The sequence below is a fragment of the Taeniopygia guttata genome, chromosome Z, assembly GCF_048771995.1.
Source record: "Taeniopygia guttata chromosome Z, bTaeGut7.mat, whole genome shotgun sequence".
In the NCBI taxonomy this organism is placed as follows: Eukaryota; Metazoa; Chordata; class Aves; order Passeriformes; family Estrildidae; genus Taeniopygia; species Taeniopygia guttata.
This window is the reverse complement of record NC_133063.1, coordinates 68,720,970-68,742,612: the sequence shown is the minus strand read 5'-3', so window position 1 is coordinate 68,742,612 and position 21,643 is coordinate 68,720,970. Positions and strand designations below refer to the sequence as shown.

The following is a 21,643-nucleotide window of genomic DNA, read 5'->3' as shown; positions in this document are numbered from 1 at the left end:
AATGCAGTAAGTCTAGTAGAATGAACAGATACACAATTTATGTGGTTGGATTAAACTTCATACATATGTAATTTCTGTTTTATCTTCTTTAGACTAGCATGTTTAATGCAGAATCTTACAACTAACAGAGAAGTAAACATCCTTATGGTACATATCTGTGGTTTGGGAATGGTAGTCCCCAGTTCAATGCTCCCAACAAGTCTCTCCCAAACTGAATTGCCATTCACTCCCCCCCTTTCTCTGGCAAGCACCACACCTTCCCCTCGTACTTCCCACTCCAGCAGCATGGAGAGGAGAATCAGAGGCACGAAAGGTTAAAATCAGGTTGAGGTAAGAAAAATTTACTGGAAACAGCAGTGCAATAAGAAAATTAACAGTAACAGCAATATTAAAACCAAAATGTTTAAGACATAGAAATAATTTACATGGAAAGCCCACAAGGAATCCCAACCAACTCTTCCCCACCATGCTTTCTCCCATCCAGAAATCTCACTCTTCTTGGAAGAAAGAGTCGCTTAGCCTGTCCCTGGCAGTGGTCTGAGGTGATATGGTATAATATTAGGGTCTGGCCACTCCCCAACCAATGTTGCCAAAAATTAACCCTGTCCTTGGCCAAAACCAGGACAATCATCTACACTGCATTTCAGAAAAATACAGAGGCAGAACACCAGAACAACTCACCTCAGTTCTTTGCTAATATTTGGTTAAATCATGGCATTGGCTATCATTAAGTGAAATCTGCATATACAAGTGTGCTTCTGCATATGAGTACTGCTATGCACATGTACCCATCATTTCACTAGAGCTTTACATGCTCTGGTTTATGTTTGCAATAGCTCCATGACTTGGCGCAAGTGGGAAAGCTGAGGCATAGAAGAGATTTGCATTAGATGAAACAGGAAGGAAATAGCAGAATGAGTGCAACACACTTTCCACTTAGCACATGAGCTATTTAATAGCCTTTCATACATACCTAATCTGAAGGCAGTTGTGACTCCTTACAAAGCACAGGACTATATTGTCTAGTCATACATCTAAGGTCCATGAAGCTTAAACAATCAAACATGATGGACTGGCACACAGAAACTCTGAAGTGCGAAGGAATTCCTCTTCATAGCTGTATCAGCTTGTGTGCTTAAGATAAATTGCTGAGCAAGGCATTATCTTCTGTGACAGGCTGAGGATTACTCTGAGTTTTGTTTCCTATCTCCAGTGAACTGGGCTCTTTGTCAGTACACTTCTCTGTGTACTGCTTCTAAAAGGAAACAGTAAGCTCCTAGCAAACCAAGCTACAAATTTGCCAAGATGAAAAGACATTAATTTGATTTCCTTCTTATTTGTAACAAATACGAAGAAACAAAATTAAATCATTGGTAATGTATATACTCTGCTACTGCCCAGTAATGGCCCTTTTAATCCTCATCTGAACCTAGCTAGTCTTCAGGACTTTCATTATGGTCAAACTTGAGAATGGTATTTAATGCAGCTCATAAATTAACAGCTTGTACTGAGAACAATTCCCTGCAAGAAGAATTAATATGGCAGCTTCACCTTTGACTTAAACTGATTTTATGCTCTTGTCTTCAGTGTATTGCTCCACTTTTAATACTAATTTCTGAAAATCTTAAATAACACAGGATGTCCTTCTGCCTGATTATCAGTCCTTGATCCTTTGTTTCGACAGATGGATCAGGCATTGCACGCTGCTCTCAGAAAAGGGCTGGAGCCTTTCCATAAAACCCAGATTGCTGACAGGGACTCCTCCTTCAAGGAGCACCTAGGGATGTTGCTGAAGGCCTAATGGAGGCCTCCCCGACTTTGTCTGCTATTTTGGTTGCCCTGCCCTTTACAATGTGAGCAGTGGGGGCTCTGCATATCTTGCTTTTGTTCTTCGATTTACCCACGCAATTGCTTCAGATTGCTATGAATTTAGGCCAGATTCCTCCTGTGAACTACGACTAACACTAAAGATCTTATTTTACCGCCTCAAGAGTCTTCTAAAAAACAACTAAAAGAGGAAGTGCAGGCAAAGGGGAAGTTGCCACATATCTAAGCACACCAGAAGTAGTGAAATATTCTCTGATGAGGATTGAGCTCCTCACAGCAGACCCCTGGCTCAGACCTGTCTCTTGAGGCAGAGTGTTAAGATTCACTTCTTCCCTACAGGGCAACAGGCTTGTAGTTGTGATTATTACACAAGTTGTGATTATTTCGATTCTTCACTGATACATTAATGTGATTGTTAGGATCCTAATGACCAGGCTGGCTGCTTGACTTCCTTCTTCATTCTATTCTGAGGTAATTTAAAGGCAACTTCATTTTCTCAGTTGCCCCTACAGTAGCATGTAAAAAACCTGCCACTTAGTGTTATATTAACTAACTACTACTGAAGTGTCAGATGAGAAGAACAAAATGAATGCCAGGTCTAATTATTAAAGCTATATGTCATAGCCACTTGCAGAGACCTACTCTGGAATGGATCCTTTTAACTGCTGAACACTAAAAGAAAGTTTTGGGGTAGTTTCTAGTTAAAGTCATGTCTGTCATGCTTATACAGGGAGCACTAAACAGCCTTCTGATAGAGATTCTTGATGGTCAACAAGGGACCCTTACACAACATCATATAATTGGGACCATCCGCTGCTTGCCTGTGAGATTCAAATTACAAAGACAACTAACAAAACATTAGTCCTCAGCAGTCAGCGTATTTGCATCTGAAACCTAAGATGGTGAAAAATGGCTTTTTTGAGTGGTTCTTCTCTCAGATGGATGCACTATATCAAATACTGAAATGCAGTTCTCATTACACCATTTGAATTATGCTCTCTGTAAGCAAGCAGTTTTACAACTTTTCTTTCTCTGCATTCACTTACATAAATTAAACTAGCAGTGGAGGCTGCCAGAAAGACAAAGGTCTATGAAGAAATAGCTCTTTATATGCTACAATCATGCCAGCTACCCACTTTCATCCAAGCAATTCTTCAAACTCTGTTTCTGAGACGATATAGGTATACTACAATTAAAAAATTACCAGTTTTACCTGGCACCAGGAATTTGATAATGTGTGTGGATCACAACCAACAATTTATACATAAATTCTACAGACACCATCCATCCTCTGCCCCTAAATGACTTTCACTTATTCCTCCACCAAAAAAAAAAAGTTGGGGGGGAAGAGGGTTAGTGGGTTGAATGCTGTCTAATTAAAGAATAATCAGTTTCTTTTAGTTAAACCAGAATGACCAAGTTTAGCTCCTGTATGAATATAGCACATGTAACTTGAATTTCATACTGAGGCATCATTATTTATAGAAACTTAATGGCATGATTTTTTTTTACCACTAGAGGCATCAGCCAAAAAGTTAGAAACTCACAGCAGTTGTTAATTAGACAATAGCAGCCACAACACACTATGGAATTATAATCTAACTTTCAAGAAAGTCTTCATTTAAATGCACACATGAGCTCTCACATATTTAAGGACCCAAAAAGGAATAAGCTGTCTAAACTAAACCACACCTCTCAGTTGCACACATCCACAAAGGGGACATCAGAACATGCAGCACTGTTTCTAGATGGTTGTGGCGTTGATTGTATTCAATGATCAGCCTTTCAAAAATACTTTAAATACTTTCACTGGAAAGAAACAAGTGTTCTGAAGGTAAAGTTAATCTTTTTATATTGCTATACAACTATCAGCTTCAAGTCTATGTGCTGACAGTATGATAAAACATTTCCATGTATTTTGAAGTTTAACTCTAGGAAAGGGTCTCTAGGAAGGAGGGAAAAATTACCTTAAAACTGTCTAGTTTTTCTACAGAGGACATCATCACAGCAAAAACCCATTTCTATGAAATGTTTTTTTCCTAATAATTTGTTTTGGTTTAATGCTTCATGTTTCCTATCTTCAAGCAATTTATTACATAGCAAAGAGTATGCTAGTAAAGTTAGCCTTCAGTTACCTGTTTAGGTGCTTGGTGTGGGAGGGGAAGTTTCATGTATGATATAAAGCATTTTCCACTGCTTGACAGCAGTGTGGAAGTGTCCCAACCAGGTTTGTGCAAGGAGAATTAAGACAATCACTCTTTTCCATAGGCAGTCTTTATTTTAGGTGTTTAACAGCCTGAATATTCAGCAGCCTGATTGCACAGCCTGTCTGTCCCTCCCCTGCTCTGACAAATTTTTTCATTGATATGGGCAAATTTCAAAGCTCTTTCAGGGGAGGAAAAGATAAAACCAGTTAGCAAGGAATGTATTAGGTTGGCTTCAACAGAGCAGACAGACCCTTCTTCCAGTAAGTGACAATACCAACCACTGTTGTGAGGCAGCTCAAAGAAGGAACATGAGCACATTTCTTCACAGACATGCTGTGCCATAACGACAGAAAGTACTGGCAGACCTCCACTTATATCCAGGTTGTGGAGTGAAGAGAGCTTCTGCAGCTGTATGCTTTTTTCCTTTGTCTGAGGACTCTCACACTACTTCTTCCAGCCTAAGTCTTAGCTTCTGTACTTCTCTTATCTAGCAAGATTCAGCACTTACATAAAAATAGATAAATGCATCTTTGCTGTTTCAAGAAAAATCTGATTGGAAAACAAGGACTGTCCATTAAAAATGTAGGCAAATACAAGTTGGGTTTGAAAATGCAAATTGTAGCTAGCTGTAGAGGAACAAGGTGCAGAAGGGGAAGAAAATCACATGTGCAGCATCAATTCCCTTTATGTTAATTTCCCTTTGAACAATAATGTAAAATATTTACAGTGCTATAAAAACAAAGGCAGAACAAATAGGAGGCAGAAAATAATGCAGGAGCAGAGGGGGCGTATTAAGAGAAATGTGCATATTTACAAGGGAAAGAAAAAGCCAGATTCGAATTTAGCTTTGCTCTCACATTGCCCAGCAGACACTGAACAATAATAAGCAGCATTTGGAACCAGAGGGCTTATTTTTCTAGGAAGGTAAAACCATACCATTACCTTGATACTATAACCAACTACAGTCATATTTTTGTATCTATAAGCAGAAAATTCTTCAGGAAGACTATAAAGTAAACATATATGAAATCTGACCGAAGAGGTTATTAATGTCCCTTTGCTCTGGGATACCACAAGACTACAGTAGAGGAGCTGAAACTGGGATGATGACTGAGAATTGCTACAGCAGATAACAGCACAGCCACAGGGTGCTGCTGTAGGAGTGCTCAGTATGGCTATACCACCTTCACTAGATGCCAGAGGAGTCACATGAGGAGGAGTAAAAGAGAGTCAAACACTTGCAGATGGCAGGGGAAAAAACTGTTAAAAGAGAGGAAGGTATTTGTCAATGCAAGTTGGATCTTCTGTTTTTACAGAAGGAATCTCTGACCACTCTCCAAGACTGCTGTGGAAGTAAACAATGATTTTATAACACAAAAATGAAGAGGGGCAGGAAAGAATAAACTTAGTGAGACTAAAAACTAAGCAACATTTGCAAATAAGTACAGGCCATCTTGTATCATCTCCTGCTACTGCCTAATATTCCCCACTCCTCCCCCTCCTGCTATACAAAGCCTGGTAAAGTGTTAAGTCCCCTCTAGACTATAGGAATAGATTTTAATAAACAAACTATTCTTTGTTCAGCACATTGGAGTAAAGTCACAAAAAAAATTCCTAAAGTCCTCAGTGTCTGTAGAAATTACCTTAGGTTCCCAAAACAGGCTTAAGTTGCTACTTCAAATAAATATTAACCTCAGGAAGAAATGTCTTTATTGGTCTTACTGGTCTCTCCTTATACCATTTGGTATGATACTGGTAAAAACAATGAAGGTCATCAAAAAATAGAGGTGTTCTGTACAAAGACTGTGAAGGCAGAGCATTTTGCATGTAATTAGCTGCCATGTGAATTTATAACTAATTGTCTGACTGAGAATTACGTTTTGTTACATTTGACACAAATACTTCAGAGTATCCAGAGTTAGGAATTTAAACAAAAAAGTTGAATTCTACCCCATAACTAACAAGCTTCACATATTACAAAGCTATGAAAGGCACTTTATCCCAAAAGGTACTTGGTAAAATAGGCGCATTATTGCTAGCCAAAAACTTTAGAGGCACCCTTACATCCTAATCTTTGCAAGACAATTTAGTCCACATGAGTTCCAGATATATTAAATGCATGCAGTCAAGAGTTGGCAGAGATAGCTGGTTAGAAGCCTCAACTCCCCAAAGAGTTGTGAACTTGCAAGAAACAACTTATTTTAAATCTGTACAAGTTGGCAGCTGTCCTCATCTGTTAATAAAGGAGTCCACAACACAAGAAGACCATTAAGAGAACAGACTCCAGCTGTAGCTGCAATGAGAACAGGCATTAGAAGCAAGCCTAGGAACTGATCCAAATTCTGACTTGATGATTGTCATTGTTACTATTTTAGAGACAGGATTGATTGAGACTGATTTAACATGTCATCACTAAAGCATAAACAAGAGATTATTGCTTCTTCCAAATGATGTCTTAGCCTTGAAATTTTTTTCAAGGCTAAGCAATGAGCATTTTTTTTCTTATCTTGAAGGGGGAAGGATTAGCAAGAGTCAAGTAGCACCTCAAACTGCAAAAGTTATGGGAGTACCTGCCAACAGCCTGACACAGCAAGGACCTCACACTCACCTGGCAGACCACGCTCTGACCTGTCTCCATCTTGCATGTCTGCCAGTGCTGCCTCCCAAAATACAGCAGCTGTAGTTGTGTCATCTTAGCCTGTGTCAGTCCTAACTTAGGAGATCAGCTGGGTTTCTCTGATGGGAGAACCACTCTGTCCATTACTCCGTGCAGACTATTAGAATCAAGAACAAACAAGTGGCAAGTGTCTTAGCTGCCTAGAATACTGCTGAAATAATTGAAGAAATACTTCATGATCTGTCTGGCAGTGGTAGTGCAGCCTACTAAAGCTTTTAACTTAGGAGATGCATCATTTTACTTCAGTGCTAACATAATAATCAAGAACAATACTTTAAACTGCTTGACTCATTTTATTTTTATCCCCTTGGCTGCATTTGAGTTTTACAGTGGTTTCTTAAAGATCATTCATTCTTGTAGACCTCTAAGAGGTAACAGACAAGACTGAAGCAATCATACATACAAAATTACTTATGTTTACAAATTTTTGGCAATCGTAATAACCCGTTTTTTCCTATTGCCATTGCCCCAGTCATTGAAAAAGAGAGTGTACAATAATTTACATCCGAAGTATTTCAAAGTGCTTGATAGTGATTTTCCAATAATTATTTACAAGTGGCCTATAGACATATGTACAGGTGTTACAAGTTGTGGCTGGAATATGGCTTTCTATGGAAAGTGCTTTATATTTAGTCAGTGATGTTACTGACTAACCAACCCAAGGGTTACTGATAAAACTGTAACCACTAAAAGCTGAATTGTTGTGGACAGGTATTTACAGAGTTGTTAAGCTGTAGAAAATAACTATTTACACAAGTGTTCCATAAATACAGAAAGTATCTTCTTTCTTCCAAGAATGGAGGAAGTCCTTCAGCCACAAACCTGGTTACTATCCCCAAGGAGTGTAAGACACAAGTAAACCGAAAGTAATTGCTAATCCAGTGCTCATGCCATATCATCATCTGTGCTGACAACAGATATCTGTAAAAAAGTAAGTACAAGTTAGCTACAGTTGCACTAATAAAAGACAAAGCAGCACACATCATTGCTAATTCTGCAGACTAGTGACCACATTCAGCACAGATTACTCCATCACAGGTACAGACACTAGTTACCTACCACAGCTTTAACCTTAATTATAGGGTAAAGTTGTCAGATGATTCAGCCCAGTAGTGCCTGCAGCCAGCAGCTTTCAAAAGCAGAGACCTCTCCTAAATTCAATTCAGGTATCATCTGGCAGCCCTTCTACTCCAATTATTAACCTGGTGTCTCAGACATAATAGGTTAATAGGTTTACTTACTGCAGGGTAGGTGTGTCCTACTGAACCACTGTGTCTTCCAATATCAATTGTGAGGTCCTCTTCTGTGGTTTTTAGGTAAACTGGATTATCAAAATTCATGCTTTTCATGTTCTTGTGCTGCCAGTTACGCCACATGAAGTAGCCAGCTGCTGCAGCCATCATCAACAATACTGCAAGGAGATAAAGAGATTGCAAACATGGAGTAGAGCAAAGCCAAGCTCCTAAGAGTGGCTTGTCCTACTACATTGGGTCCAAAAGGCTAGTAAATGTTCTACTCACCAGCAGGAAGAATGATCCAAGCTGCTGATGTTCTTCCAGCTGCAGTTACTTCAGAGGTTGTACCACTAGTGTTGAATCCTGCATGAGAATTTGATGCAGTGAGCTTGTGTACTGACAAGTTGGCAGACTGTCATATGCAAGCATTTCCCAAACCCAGAAGCTCCTATTTGCTTAGCTTCTCATAAGGACACTGCTAGATCAGCCTAACATGCTTCACCCTGTATTAGTTAGAAGCCTTCTTTATTGCTTGCCTTCTCTGAGCACTTCTGGGATTTCATGGAACCTACAGATTCTACACTGTCCTATGTGGACTAAATCTGTTTAACACATGCTCCAGCTGCTACACTACACAAGTGATCTGGCCTGTGTTCTCTACTTGCATGCAAAGGAAAAAACTTCCAAGTAGGCTAGTTGGTCAGTTTGCATTTAATTTCTCTAATGTTTAGCAGTGTGAGTTATTGGGACCAGTACCTCCAGGAACTGGTCCAACAGTTGGAGATTTTTCTGTTGTGCTGGTATCTTTAGCCTCAGTGTAAGCCACAGTTGTTCCAGTACCTGAAACTAATTATAGATCAAGAACTAATTATAGATCAGTTAATCCTGAAATTCTGCAATGGCTTTGCTATGAGAGCCATGGTAGTGAAGGTTCAGCAGATGGCAAAAATGATCATGCAGGTTTTTAGCTCCACCAGGAACACTGACATTAACTATTTCACTAGCACAGCCTCAGCAAAAAATTCTTAATGAAAAGTAGTTCCAAGAACAAGGCCAGACAGTAAATCAGGAATGAATTACAAGCTTTTAAAGTCACAACTGTCATGAGCCATCCCATGCCTCACATAAGGTTTTCTGAATAAGATTTTAGTTTTACAAGTTTACTGGTTAGGTACAGCCTTTGATACGCATAGCAACCTTTTAGAGCAGCCAAGGGAAGCCAGCATCCTTGCATTTGGCACTCTGTGGCAGTCAGCATCAATGTACAATATAGCCAGTGGCACCTTGGAGTTTCTAGCTCCACTCCACAGGACAAAGCAAGCCTGCTGCATAGTCAGTGCTGATAAGAGTAGTACAGCAGCATGCTCATCTGGACTGAAAGGGAGGTACAAACTTCCTTGGACAGCAACATTAGCCAATCACCTTTTGACCTGTGTATTTGTATGTACAGCCATCTTAGTTTATATCCCTGTTTTATAAGAGGCTGAGTATGTTTTGTCCTGTGCTTGTTGTCTGCAGAAAGCCATGGAGGTAACAAGATCTTGTTGCAAATGATGATGATCACGCAGAAGCAAAGAATGGACTTTGAATGGCACCTGCAGACTCTAAAGGCCATATTAATGCATAAGACCCTCCCCTCCAGGATTAATTACATTAATTTTAGAAAAGCTGTTAGCCTATAGCACAGTATTTCCTTCCCCCTAACAGGTTCAATACTCTCCTACTCCTCCCCCATTCATCCTGGGAATGATTGCAGTTGTGTTACAGTACCTGTACATCTCAGACCATCCTCCTGCAAGAAGTACCCAGCAGGACATGCACAGGTGTACTTTGGAGAATGTTCATTTATCTGAGGAGCAGGCAGGCACAGGTAGCTACAGCCTCCATTTGCCATGTGCTCTTCACACCAGTTCCTACCTGTTGGTACAACAATTAAGGAGTGAACAAAGTGAGCCTTCATACTCCAGGTGTGCAGCAGGAGTATTTGCTCAGTAATTGTTTTAGTAGAATTACTTGTCTCAGGTGATTATAGATTCATATCTGCACTGCCCAAGAAAGAGCAATTGCAACTAGACCTCTCAGCCTCATGGGGCTGCCTATGTTAGAAGCCTCACACAGGAGTAGGAATAGAAAGCTTTACAGTGAAGGGATCCCATTTCCCACCATCCAGGCAGGGCAGGCTTCTTGCAAGTAAGCACTGACTTAACTATAAACTGCATTGGAATTACCTGAAGGCTGAACAAGTTCATGATACACAATGATGTCCTGTGCATCATTGAGGTTGTTCACTAGGGTAACCAAATCGTTTCCAGTAAATTTGTTGGCCCCATAGACTGCCTCATTCTCTCCATCAATCCAGTACACACGGTCCTAGAAGACAGCGTCATTGCATCCCATTACCTCCATGATGCCATCAGCCTCATACCAGCAAGAAGAGGATCTTTGACAATGACTATAGGAAGTCATTCTTACTTCAAAAATGGTTAGAGCAAGAGGATGAGGAAGGAACATATGTGACTTCAGCACAATTCTACGATCCTGGCCATTCAAGTCCACACTTGACAGCATGTGTAGTTTAGAATCAAGCCAGTACAGGCGGCTTTTTACAAGATCTAGGAGGGAGAAAAGTTCAAATACATTTAGTGTCCACATGGAGGAAACCTCCAAAGCTTGCTGCAAGAATTAAAACACACACAGGTTTGAGAATGGTGGTAGTGTTGCCCCTAGTTTCTCACCATTCCAAGATACAGAGGGCTGCTGCAGTGATGCCTATGTGGCCTATGTCTCAACTATAACATAGAGCAAGCAGTTCAGGAAAAGTTACTATTTCATTATCTGAGAAGTGCTGATGCCTGTCTTCAGGCATACAGAAGCTTCCCTTTATCAGAAGCTGAGAATAATTCTCTGAAGAAAGACCTTGGCTTTTGCAGCAAAAAAATTGCTAAAGCTCCAGAATACCTCTGGCAGAGACAAGTTCAACATACCTAGAGCAATTCCATTAGGCCACTGGATTTCTGTTGTCACAAGCTGTTGTCTGTCAAATCCATTCATTCCTGCTTTTTCAATTTTTGCTGGCTCACCCCAGTCTGACCAGTACATAAAGCTGTGAAGCAGAATTTATGTTGTATGATGCACTATAGTACTGTGTAGTATCACTCTTTATTATGACCAATAACTAACAAAGGCTACCTAAATCAGTTATCAGAACATGTAGTTGGTAGGTCCACTCTTCGAAAAGAACCTGGACAAATACTCACCCAGAGAGAGGATCTACAGCAATAGAAGCTGGCTCTCTCAGCTCAGAGAGAAACAAAACCTTTCTTTTTGTGCCATCTAGGCTAGCCACTGAAATGGTCTTTGCAGTTGAGTCCGACCAGTAGATGTTCTTATAAACCCAGTCAACAGCAATTCCTGCAGGGCTGTGTATGTTGTCCAGGATTCTGATGTGCGTTCCAACTTTATCACGGGTATCAATAGAGGCACTGGAAGACAAGAATTACTTGCTTTCAACCACTTCCACTGCAGATACTATCCCTTGGCACACCTCAGCAAATACTGCACAAGATTTCAGGCAGAAGATGCATGTGGGACTTCAACAGAGTGCCTTTTGTACAAATGTAGCAGCAGTTACTAGGAAGTGCAACAGGCATACACATTGGTAGCTGTGGGAGCTTGTATCAACTGTACTTTGCCTTTAGGACACCAGGAATCTAGTTTTCATTACCAGAGAGTAGAGAAATAGCTTGGGTAAAACCATGGGATGGTTTAGGGAAGTACAATAGGTTGAGAAGCTAAGCCCATTTACCTGAAGATTGCTTTTTGGCTGAAGTCTGCCCAGTAAAGCTTTTGCTCAGCAATATCAGCATCTAGAGCTATAGAGTTTCTTAGCTGCTCTACAAGCTGTATGTATTCTTTTCTCTCAAGGCCAATCTTCCTTATGTCCCGGCGGTTGGTGAAAATTAGACTTGGTTCTTTCCCTGTGAAAAGAGTTTGTTATCTGTACCTCTAGATGTTCAGCCACATACTTTTCTTTTATAAAAAGTTTAAAGAGTCATCATATTTAGTATTTGCCACTCCACCCTTGGTAGCAGATGCTGACAGAGGTCTTGGCTGTACCATACCTCATCTTTTTCTCCCTCTACAACTTGATGGGGAGGATCCTTCTGCCCAGGGAGCAGACACAAGCAGTTTACGTCAGGCAGCTAATAGCACCATAATAGCTACTGTAGAAACCACAGTAGTATAAACAGTGCATCATCTGCTGACTCATTTTAAAGCGGGGGTATAAAAGTCACGTCAACACTCACCAACTGCCTTGCACACCCCAGTAGCAAGATCCATCTGATAGCCACGGCTACATTCACATTTGTAGCCGCCTTTCAGGTTGATACAGATCTGACTACATATACCAGGGTTCTGACATTCATCAATATCTGCGAAAACAAAAAATTTAATTTATGCTCACCTCCAATATCACAGTAGAGTCCATGTTAAGCTACTAGGTACTTACCACCACAGGTTCTCCTGTCCAGAAGCTCAAACCCAGCTGGACAGTCACATTCATAGCCAATAACAAGATCTCTGCAGATATGAGAGCATCCACCATTGTTCAGCAGACATTCATTGATGTCTAGAAGAGAGATTGGCCACTTCTGAGAAGGCATGCATGTTTAGCTTTATAGTCTTAGCCATGGAGCACTTTTCCAGGTACGCATCCACTTTCTAACAATGCCTGCCACATCTGATAAATGATCTGCCACTGTTCTGGCACTCCAAGTCATATGCAAGAGAACCCCCTCAAATACACATTCACTCAGCTACCAGGACCTTCTCTGTGTTACAAACAGGCAGCAATAAAGACTGAGTTTCCTGAAGTTTCAGTGTTTTTAATACATTCCAGTGCTTTCCTGACTACAGAGAAACCATCCTATCAGCTAATTTGGCTAGGATAAAACTAGCCTATTAACTAGGTTGGTCTCAGTTGTAAGTTTGCCACCAAGAAGTGACAAGTCATTCCAGCTGACATCTGACAACTCTCAGAGGCTATATCCAAGTATATCTAGTAGTCAGCATTGTGCAAAGAGTTTATTCACTTACTACACTCCTTGAGGGGCTCATCACTCCAGTCCTTGCAGTCTCTCTGCTGGTTACACACTTTATTGATATCTATGCATTCTCCGCTTCTGCACTTGAACTTGCCGGGTCCAGAGCACTGAATAACTGACATAATGAAGATTGTGAAGGTGACTACCAGCTTCAACAGATAATCTGCAACGACTTCATTCTTGATCAGTTCCACACTCACCATTGTTACAATTTGCTTCATCTGTGCCATCCAGACAATCTCTCACACCATTGCACTGCCTACTCCCATGGATGCAGTTCCCATCTTCACATCTGAACTGGTCTGGTCTGCAGGTCCGAGAAGCTGAGGACACAGCCATTACAGACTTTTACTCCTGAGGTTTACTGAAGCAAAGGAAATAAAGAGGAGTCAAGCAGTACCTCCTAGAGAAGGACCAAGTGAACTTACGGCAGTTGATTTCATCACTTCCATCCTTGCAGTCAGGATCTCCATCACAGCGCCACTTTTTATGGATACATTCACCTGAGCCACACTGCACCTCACTGGCAGAGCACTTCACAGAAGGTGCAGGCTGACGGCCACATTGCTCTAGAGACTCATCTGAGTGGTCAGAGCAGTCGGCATCATCATCACACACCCAGCTGAGGGGAATGCAAGTCGAGGTCTTGCACTGGAACTCATGAACGCCACAGGTAGGAGGTGCACACTCCAGCTCATCGCTACCATCGCTGCAGTCATCTTGACCATTGCAGACAAAGCTCTTGGAAATACATTGCCCACTGCTGCATGTGAAATCTGCTGGACTACAAGTCACATTGCCTGGAATAATGGGAGTAAGAGTGATTAGTACCTTGTCACTTCACACCTTTGTGTGAAGGTATTTTGTTTTGCAGTTGCTAGCTGACACAAGATGTATACAGCATGCTGTATAAGGCAATAGGGAAGCATAAATGACCACCTACAGGACACTTGGGTTTCACAGACCATTCTCATTGCCTTTGGACATTTTAAGTGATAGGCATCAGATTTGAACTACTGGGTGAAAATAGCCTTCTGAAGTAGCTAGGCTGTCCTGCACTTCAGATTTCAAGTCTTTCAGAAAACGGGGTCTAATCCTGTGAACCAAAGACAGAAGGTAAAAGAAATGCTAACTCAAGAGTACAGACTAAGATTAAGGTAGTCTTATGGTCATCAAGTACTGTAGTTTGAAATTGAAGTGTTTTGTGCTGGTCCCCAGGACAGCAGTGGCCCATTTGCCTGGACCAGAAGCGACAACAGACCAAGATCTTGCCAGCGTTGATCCCGTGGTTAAGCACACCCATGCAATTTACATCAGTACAAATTATGCTGGTTTAATAGCAATGTAGCTAATAGCTACATTGTATGTATTATGCCTACAATACACAAGCATATGTATTGTCTAGGCTAATAGTTTTATCAGCTTCATTAGAAACACTGTCTGTAGATTTACTTGTAGATTAAGGCATTAGTTTGCTGAATAAGATGGGAACTCCACAGACACATAGCAAAATTCTGGAGATCTGTGTCTCATTAGGCCATCCAGGTAAGGTTGTTCCGATGGAAGTACCAGCACTGTGGCTTTGGTTACAGCAAGTATATCTCAGGACACCTCAGAAAACTCATACAGATGCAAATTCTTTCGAATAAGGCAGGAATACTGCACTCTAATGCTGCAGTGGTAGCTTTACTTGTGTACCATCCTGAAGCTTCCCCGTCTCCAGCCACCCATACATCAGAAATCCAGTTTCACAGATATTTCAGGATAGGACTATAAAGTAGATTAGCTATGCCCTTAGCTAAAACTTGCTACTACACTTTCAGGAGATAATTTGATAATGTAAGCAGCAATTTCAGAAACTCTCCAGAAAACAAGTTCTGACAGTTGGCTTGCCAGGTGACTAAGCCTGCCTATGGCTACTACCAAAATTAGCAGACAAAAAAGACACACATTAAAAAGATTACATTATTGTAGCTATTAATTTAGCAGGACAGAGGACTGTTAGAAAAGGTTTGCTTTAAGTAGCCACAAAACAAGACTAATGCAGGAGAGATATTGATACTATCAAAAATTTATCTTCCCAGATGTACTGCCCAGCTAGCTCCTTTCCAGACAAGTCAATTTCAAACAGAGTTATGCAACCACCATTTCTCTCCTTACCACAGTTCTGTTCATCTTCTTCACTGTCACAGTCTTTTTCACCATCACATTTCCAGGACACTGGGATACACTGAGTTGACTGAGGACCGCAGCTGATTTCATTTACCCGGCATGTTCTCGTGTCTATTGAAAAAAAGTTCAAGCTCAATCTAGGAGCCACTGATCTTGGGCACCAGCATTTGTGCTGAAAATTGAGACTTAAAGCCTTCAGGTCTGGACAAAATTGCAGTTATTTAGATGCCAACATCTCTATAAATTGATGGAAAAGGCTATACTGTTCTGTAGTCTTCAGTTAAAAAAGATGTTTCCAATTCCTAAGAGATCAATCTTTTAAGGGTACCTTTGGTAGTGGTAGCTTTGTGTTTGCATGCCAATTGAGCTACAACAAATAGTAGTAGGGAGGAGTAATGCCAAAGTGCACTAGGACTTGGGCTGAAATATTCCCCAATGTGGATCCTATTGATACAGGAAAATGACATTTCCTGGATCTATATTGTTTGATGAGTTATGATACTTCAGACTAGAGCTGCTAATCCTGCAACTTCACAGTCAAGCCTGTGCACTACTGCTTCCCACACCCAACATGTAGTCAGATACTCAGTCCCTACATTAGCTCTGTAGTATTGGGGCTGCACTTGCAAAGCAGCTGCCTTGGAGAACAGCAATCACTTGGTGGACAAGCCACAGTGATGGTCAGGCCTGCCATGTTCTACTTGCTGCTTCTGACTGTGAGGAAAACCTGGTATTTGCGATCTCTTACCAGTGCAAGAGTGCCCACTCAGTTCTGGATCTTTCTAAGCAGTAAAAACTCTCCTCAAGACCCTGACAAGGCCAAGCACTTAGGAAGGTGCTCCTCAAGACAGGTGCATCCCTGCTTCAGGAGGAGAACCAGACTGCAAGCAGGCAGGAAGTCAAAATTCTCCTCCCCACAGACTTGGCTACAGCACAATGCCAGGTTCACTTACGGCACAGTTCGGAACTCTCATCAGACCCATCCTCACAGTCCGGATCCCCATCACACTGCCATCTGTTAGGCACACATTGACCACTGAGGCACACAAAGTCAGATTCAGCACATGTTTTCTTCACTGAAAGGGAGAAAAAGATGCTTGTTTAGGGACCAGAACTTAGCTTATTTATTGCTAACAGGGATCAGCTTTGTTGCCCCAGAAAGTTATTCAACATCCTTGGTTTGTGGATGCATGGTGTCATCCCCCACCAACCTAGTAACAGCACTGTTGTATACTTCCTACAGAGTATTCTTCCTACAGAGTTATTATGTATTATAATACTTCCTACAGAGTTATTCTGTGTATAGTGAAATATTTATATTAATCTAATCAGGTGCTGAAGGACTACTATGCAGGTTAGTTTATATTAGCTGCTGCTTTGAACAGACCTGAGTTAAAATAAGGTCTGTTGATATTAACATTTAGGTTTTGAACTCTGAGTTTACAGTCTAGGCATTTGATTTGTCATTACAGAAGCATGGTACTGTGTAACTCTAGGGTAATAGTTTAGGTCTGCCTGAGGAACTGGCAGTTCAACTGCACCAGTGATGGATATAGAGTATGATTTGCCTGGTCTCCAAGTAAATCTAGTCATCTATCTTAGCTTCTATGTCTGCTTAAAGCAAGGGTTGGCAGCCAAAGCTAGGCTTAATGTATACAGGAGACACAGCAGAATCACTTTCACACATAAAACAGGGCTTTTAGCCATGGAATAGCCAACAGCAGAGTGCTAATAGCAAACATGTTCTATTATGTATTCAAGAAACAACTTCTGTTTCTTATATTCTGTTCTGTCAGTCATCACTCTCAAAAGTGAAGAATTTTGGTCACAAGCTTTGTCTCACTTGCCAATTTCAGGAGAGTTAGATAACACAGGAAAATTCAATTGCGTCAGATGGGTACAAGGAATCAATAGTGGTTATTCTAAGAAATTTGTCTTTGTATTCCAACTGCCAGAAATGCTGGGCAGGACAAGTATCTCCCCAGCTATCTACAGTTAAGTCCTCACTTCCAACTAGCAAGTACTACTATAGAGGTGTTATTTTGATTACTTACCACAAGCACTCTCATCACTGCCATCTAAACAGTCTTCATCACCATCACATTTCCAGATTTGAGGAATACAGCGTCCATTACCACATGCAAACTGGGATTCTTCACATTTTGCTCTCGCACCTTCAATGAAAAAAGGAACCTAAGCTCAATACTGTTAAGCAATACCTTCCCACTTTACTCACTGATCGAGAAGTTACCCAGCCTAATCAAGAGCATAACATCAACATGAAACAAGATCTGAGCTCCAAATTTTTGCAATCACCTTATTCAATCATGGAAGTAGAACTAAAAGCTTTACTTCACAGTACAAGAGCAGAGTTCAAGCACCATAACCATCCACCTGCCAAACAACAGCAGTCTCAGTGTTATTCTTACTCAGTTTTCCACTTCAAGACAAGGTCAAGCCTGCAAAAATGTGTGCCCACAATTACCTTTGCTGTCTCACACCTAGCATCACAGTCTCAAAACTCTTCCAACTTTAAACAAATTTGGTTTAAATTTTATTAATGTCAAGTTGGATTAGCATGTCAATGCTTTGCTGCTAACACATTACAGCAGAATCCCCAAGACATCTGTAAAGGTAGCTTAGATAACTGCTTTGTAGCTGAGCAAGTTTTCATGCTCTATGTTACTCCTCCAACAGTGGCATCCAGAGACATTCCTTGGTATAGATCAAAAGAAATGTGATGCTAAAAGAGCTGAGTAATTAATCACTTAATTCTGGAATGAAGTCCATTGTTTCACAACTGGTAAGTCTTGATTTGCTAGTATATTTGAGTAAGATACTGCTTTCTGTAAGATCCTTAGAGTGCATTTTCCAGTGTATCTTCAGCTCTAAACTGTATGACCCCATCCCTCACAGGAACATGCTTTGTCTTGGAAGCCCTGTTATAACTGTCACTGAAAGCAGCAGCCTGCATCTTCAGCAGCTAAGCCAGAGCTGTTCCACTTAATGCACACAGACAAGTGTGTAAGATTGTGCATCAGTATTGGCTGCACATGCCTACAGCATGATGCAAGACTCCTGATCCTTCTTGGTTTATTGCATCATTTAGTGAGAGTGCTTTGTCCTGGCATTCCAGAGCTCAGAGGACATAAAATTGTAGTAGAGTATTATTTGCTATTTTTATATCCTCTCTGTATGACATGCAAAATGCAAGACAGTTTCCAAGCAGAAGGAAGGTACTCGGACATTTTACATTATACTGGCTAGCCATCACACATGAGGTACTAACAGATGCTGGACAGTAGAAGCAAGAACAATATGAGTAATTTTGTCTGCTGAATGTCTCATGTAAATCCATGATCAAAAAATGTGAAAAAGCACCTTACAGAGTTCTGCTAATGTTTTAGTAGCCTTACTGAAGCAGTAAAGCAGTAACGCAGTTGTTAGAACAAAGTTAACTTTTTCATGGGAACTGTGTTCAAAAAGTACCAAAAATCAGAACATCAGCAGCTTTTGTGTATACTGTTTCTATTCCTATTTCCTTCTCTGGTTGGGAATTACACCAGCATATGCTTCCTAATAGCATGGGTTTTGTAAAGCTACTGCTGCTACTTGGTCATGAGTTGTCAATCAATTCGCTTGCCTTGAGCTAGACAGCACACCCCAGCCACCACAGAGTGCGAGTAGATGCAACAATTAGAAGCTTGTTCTAAGCCTGATACCTTGTTGTCCAGCAACCTCTAAAAGAAGGTTAGAGTTGTGAGTCTTGGTCACATATTTCACTACTACATAAAATATGCAACAATTGACTCTTGCTAGTTTCAGGACTTCCTCATCCAAGCGTTCAGAGTGAGAACAGTCAACCTTTCCCAAAATAGCATACAGAGATATTAGACTAAGCCTGCCACTAAGGAGATCCCAAAATAATTCCATGGCCCTTAGTTACTCTGTTTCAAGCTAGAATAACCAGAAAAGGCTTGCTAAGGCTGCCTAGAACATTGTGTCTTACAAATGTAACACCATTTTGATCAAATGCTACAGGGAACCTACACACAAGGCTAACAGAAACCATAGCTGAGCTTGGAGTAACAGCTGCAACTTTACAATTACAATCCTAACAACAAGCCATTCTAAGAATATATCATTGCTTCTGCAGCTGATACCAAGTGATATGTCAGGGCACTACTTTTAGCCCACAAACAAGTAAAAAAATCGACAAGACCTAACACCTACACAGGTGCACAAAGGTAGAGGTCAGCATCTGCTACTGCTCCTGAAGATGTCTGTCAGACTCCAACAGACTTGAAATGAGCTCCAGTTAAGATGGTTAGTTACAGTCAGTAACTCTGATCCCCTGTCCTACACCAAGCACCAGTCTACAATGCCAGGTAACCTATTTAGTTAGATACTACCAGTCTAATCCACTGCTATTTAAAGCAATGGAGTCATACCTCAGCAGCAGCTTCAGTTACTTGACACCTAATGATTTTTGGATCAGCATCAATTAGCCACTAATTCAAAGCTTCTCTTTATGTGATCTTCTTACAGTAGAAGCACCTTCACATGTTTTCTCTTCCTTGTAATACAGCTTAGGCTAAAAAATGTCAAGAACCAGTAACATCAGAGCCTGTGATTGCTAACACATATTATTTTACTGTTCCCCAGGTAACTACTTACTAGAAGTTGGCTCATAAGCAGCAGTAGGGTGTAGGGTGAAGGCACACAGTTACACTGACTACTCAAGTTAAATTACCTTTCTCCATATCTCTGCTACCACTGTTAGTTTCAGCCCCTTAAGCAAGTCGGCAGGTTACTTTTCTGGTCAGCTTCAAACATGTGACACTTGTGTACTGTCATCTGACACCAAGTCCCAGAAAAGCTTCCAACCGTGATTGGGAAACATTGCGACACCTCATATAGGAGCTAGCTTAGACTTTTCCCAGACCCTGGCAATTGCAACTACTAATAGAAGAGAGCTGATGAGACCACTAACGCAAAGCAAAAGAACAATCAGAGTAACTTGGTTAACTGGCCTACTAATTACCCTCCACTGCATATCTCTTGTGATTACTTCTGAGCACAGTGAAGCAGCAGTTTAAGTGCCAGCCAGCTTGGTCCTTCATTCGACAACTGTTAACCATGCCTGTTGCAGAGCAGGCATGGGAGACGAGAGTGACCAAGCGGATATTTGTCCTCTCTCTTTGTATGAGGACTGGATACAACAACGTGCTGGTGGGGCTCTTCCCAACATACCTGGAGTCTGAACTACTGCACATTGTTACAGAAAACACCGCCAGGATCAGACACTTAGGCCTACTTTAGGACAACAGTCAGGAGATTTAAGAGCCATACAACAATGAAGACCTCAACTGCCCACCTCCTACCTAGGAGAGCAGGCTGAAGCTCAGGTCCTCAGGGAAGAAAGGAGTCAGCCAAATGATTACTACCTCCACTTAAGAGTAAAATATTTTTAAATAACCATCCAACTGGCTCAGTGTGAAGGACCCCTGTCAATAGGGGCAACAGTCTACGGCGGGAGGCAGCCCGGGAGCTGGCCACGAGCAGCGCTTCTGGCGAGCGCCCAGCCCCGGGAGCAGGGACCCAGCCTCGCCACCAGGTGGAGATCCCTCACGGTGGTTACCCCGGACCCCGAACAAGAGCCATGCCAACAACGCTGGATAACACAAAGCCTAAGTTGCACCGCAGTTTGACAGCACCTTTAACGCGGCGAGCTTCCCAAGCGCTCCTCTTTCCCCTCCACAATAGAGCCCCAATCCTCCTCGACGCTCTCGCGTTAGCTCCAGCCCTTCAGACCCTCCTTCTTAGTACCGAACAGGAAGCCGGGCCCCTCCCGCAGCAGGCGGGTGGCTCTCAGGGCTCGGTCCCCCCTCACCGCTCCCGGGGCCCCGGGGAGAAGGCGGCGCTTCGCCCAGCACGGGGGGCGGCGGGGCCGGCGCGGCGGCAGCGCCCCCCTGTTCACCGGGGCCCGCCCCTATTCACCCGGTCCCCCCGGGGCAGCGGGCAGGCAGGCCGAAAGAGCCAGGCAAAAGTAAAGGGCGGTGGGAGATGAATCGCCGCGGGGGGCAGCGGCGGGAGCCGCCCCGGCGTTGCGGGCCCCAGCCCGCTCCCCCGGCCCCGCACTCACCGTCGGCGGCGGCGCGCAGGCAGCCAAGGGCGAGCAGCAGCAGCAGCGCCCAGCAGCGCGGAGCCCCCCGCCGCTCCGCGCCGCGCCTGGCGGCCGAGGCGCTCGGGTCTCCGGGCTCCCGGTCCAGCCGCATCGCCGCGCCGGGGACAGGGTGCGCGGGCAGGCAGGCGCTGCGGGCGGAGAGCCGAGGAGCAGAGGCGGCAGCCGGAGACATACACGGGGGGAGGCCGTCCCCGCGGCGCTCTTATAGCAGCCGCCCGGCCGCCCTGCGCGCC

General features: G+C 42.4%; 1 protein-coding gene across 2 annotated transcripts; it reads right to left on the bottom strand.

Moving 5' to 3' along the window:
- Nucleotides 1-320: 320 nt before the first annotated feature.
- Nucleotides 321-21,606, bottom strand: VLDLR (very low density lipoprotein receptor). Of its 2 annotated transcripts, XM_030258684.4 has the most exons (19): nucleotides 21,369-21,606; nucleotides 17,278-17,397; nucleotides 16,177-16,299; nucleotides 15,212-15,334; nucleotides 13,480-13,851; nucleotides 13,252-13,374; nucleotides 13,044-13,166; nucleotides 12,457-12,576; nucleotides 12,254-12,379; nucleotides 11,752-11,923; nucleotides 11,204-11,428; nucleotides 10,931-11,049; nucleotides 10,419-10,558; nucleotides 10,175-10,316; nucleotides 9,717-9,863; nucleotides 8,703-8,792; nucleotides 8,232-8,309; nucleotides 7,953-8,122; nucleotides 321-7,632 (listed from the first exon to the last, which is right to left on the bottom strand). In XM_030258684.4, the coding sequence occupies exons 1-19, from the start codon at nucleotides 21,580-21,582 to the stop codon at nucleotides 7,597-7,599; spliced, it is 2,763 nt and encodes a 920-aa protein (XP_030114544.1). In that variant the 5' UTR covers nucleotides 21,583-21,606; the 3' UTR covers nucleotides 321-7,596. The 2 variants fall into 2 exon arrangements, with proteins under 2 accessions (XP_030114544.1, XP_030114545.1); XM_030258685.4 differs by lacking the exon at nucleotides 8,703-8,792.
- Nucleotides 21,607-21,643: the final 37 nt, after the last annotated feature.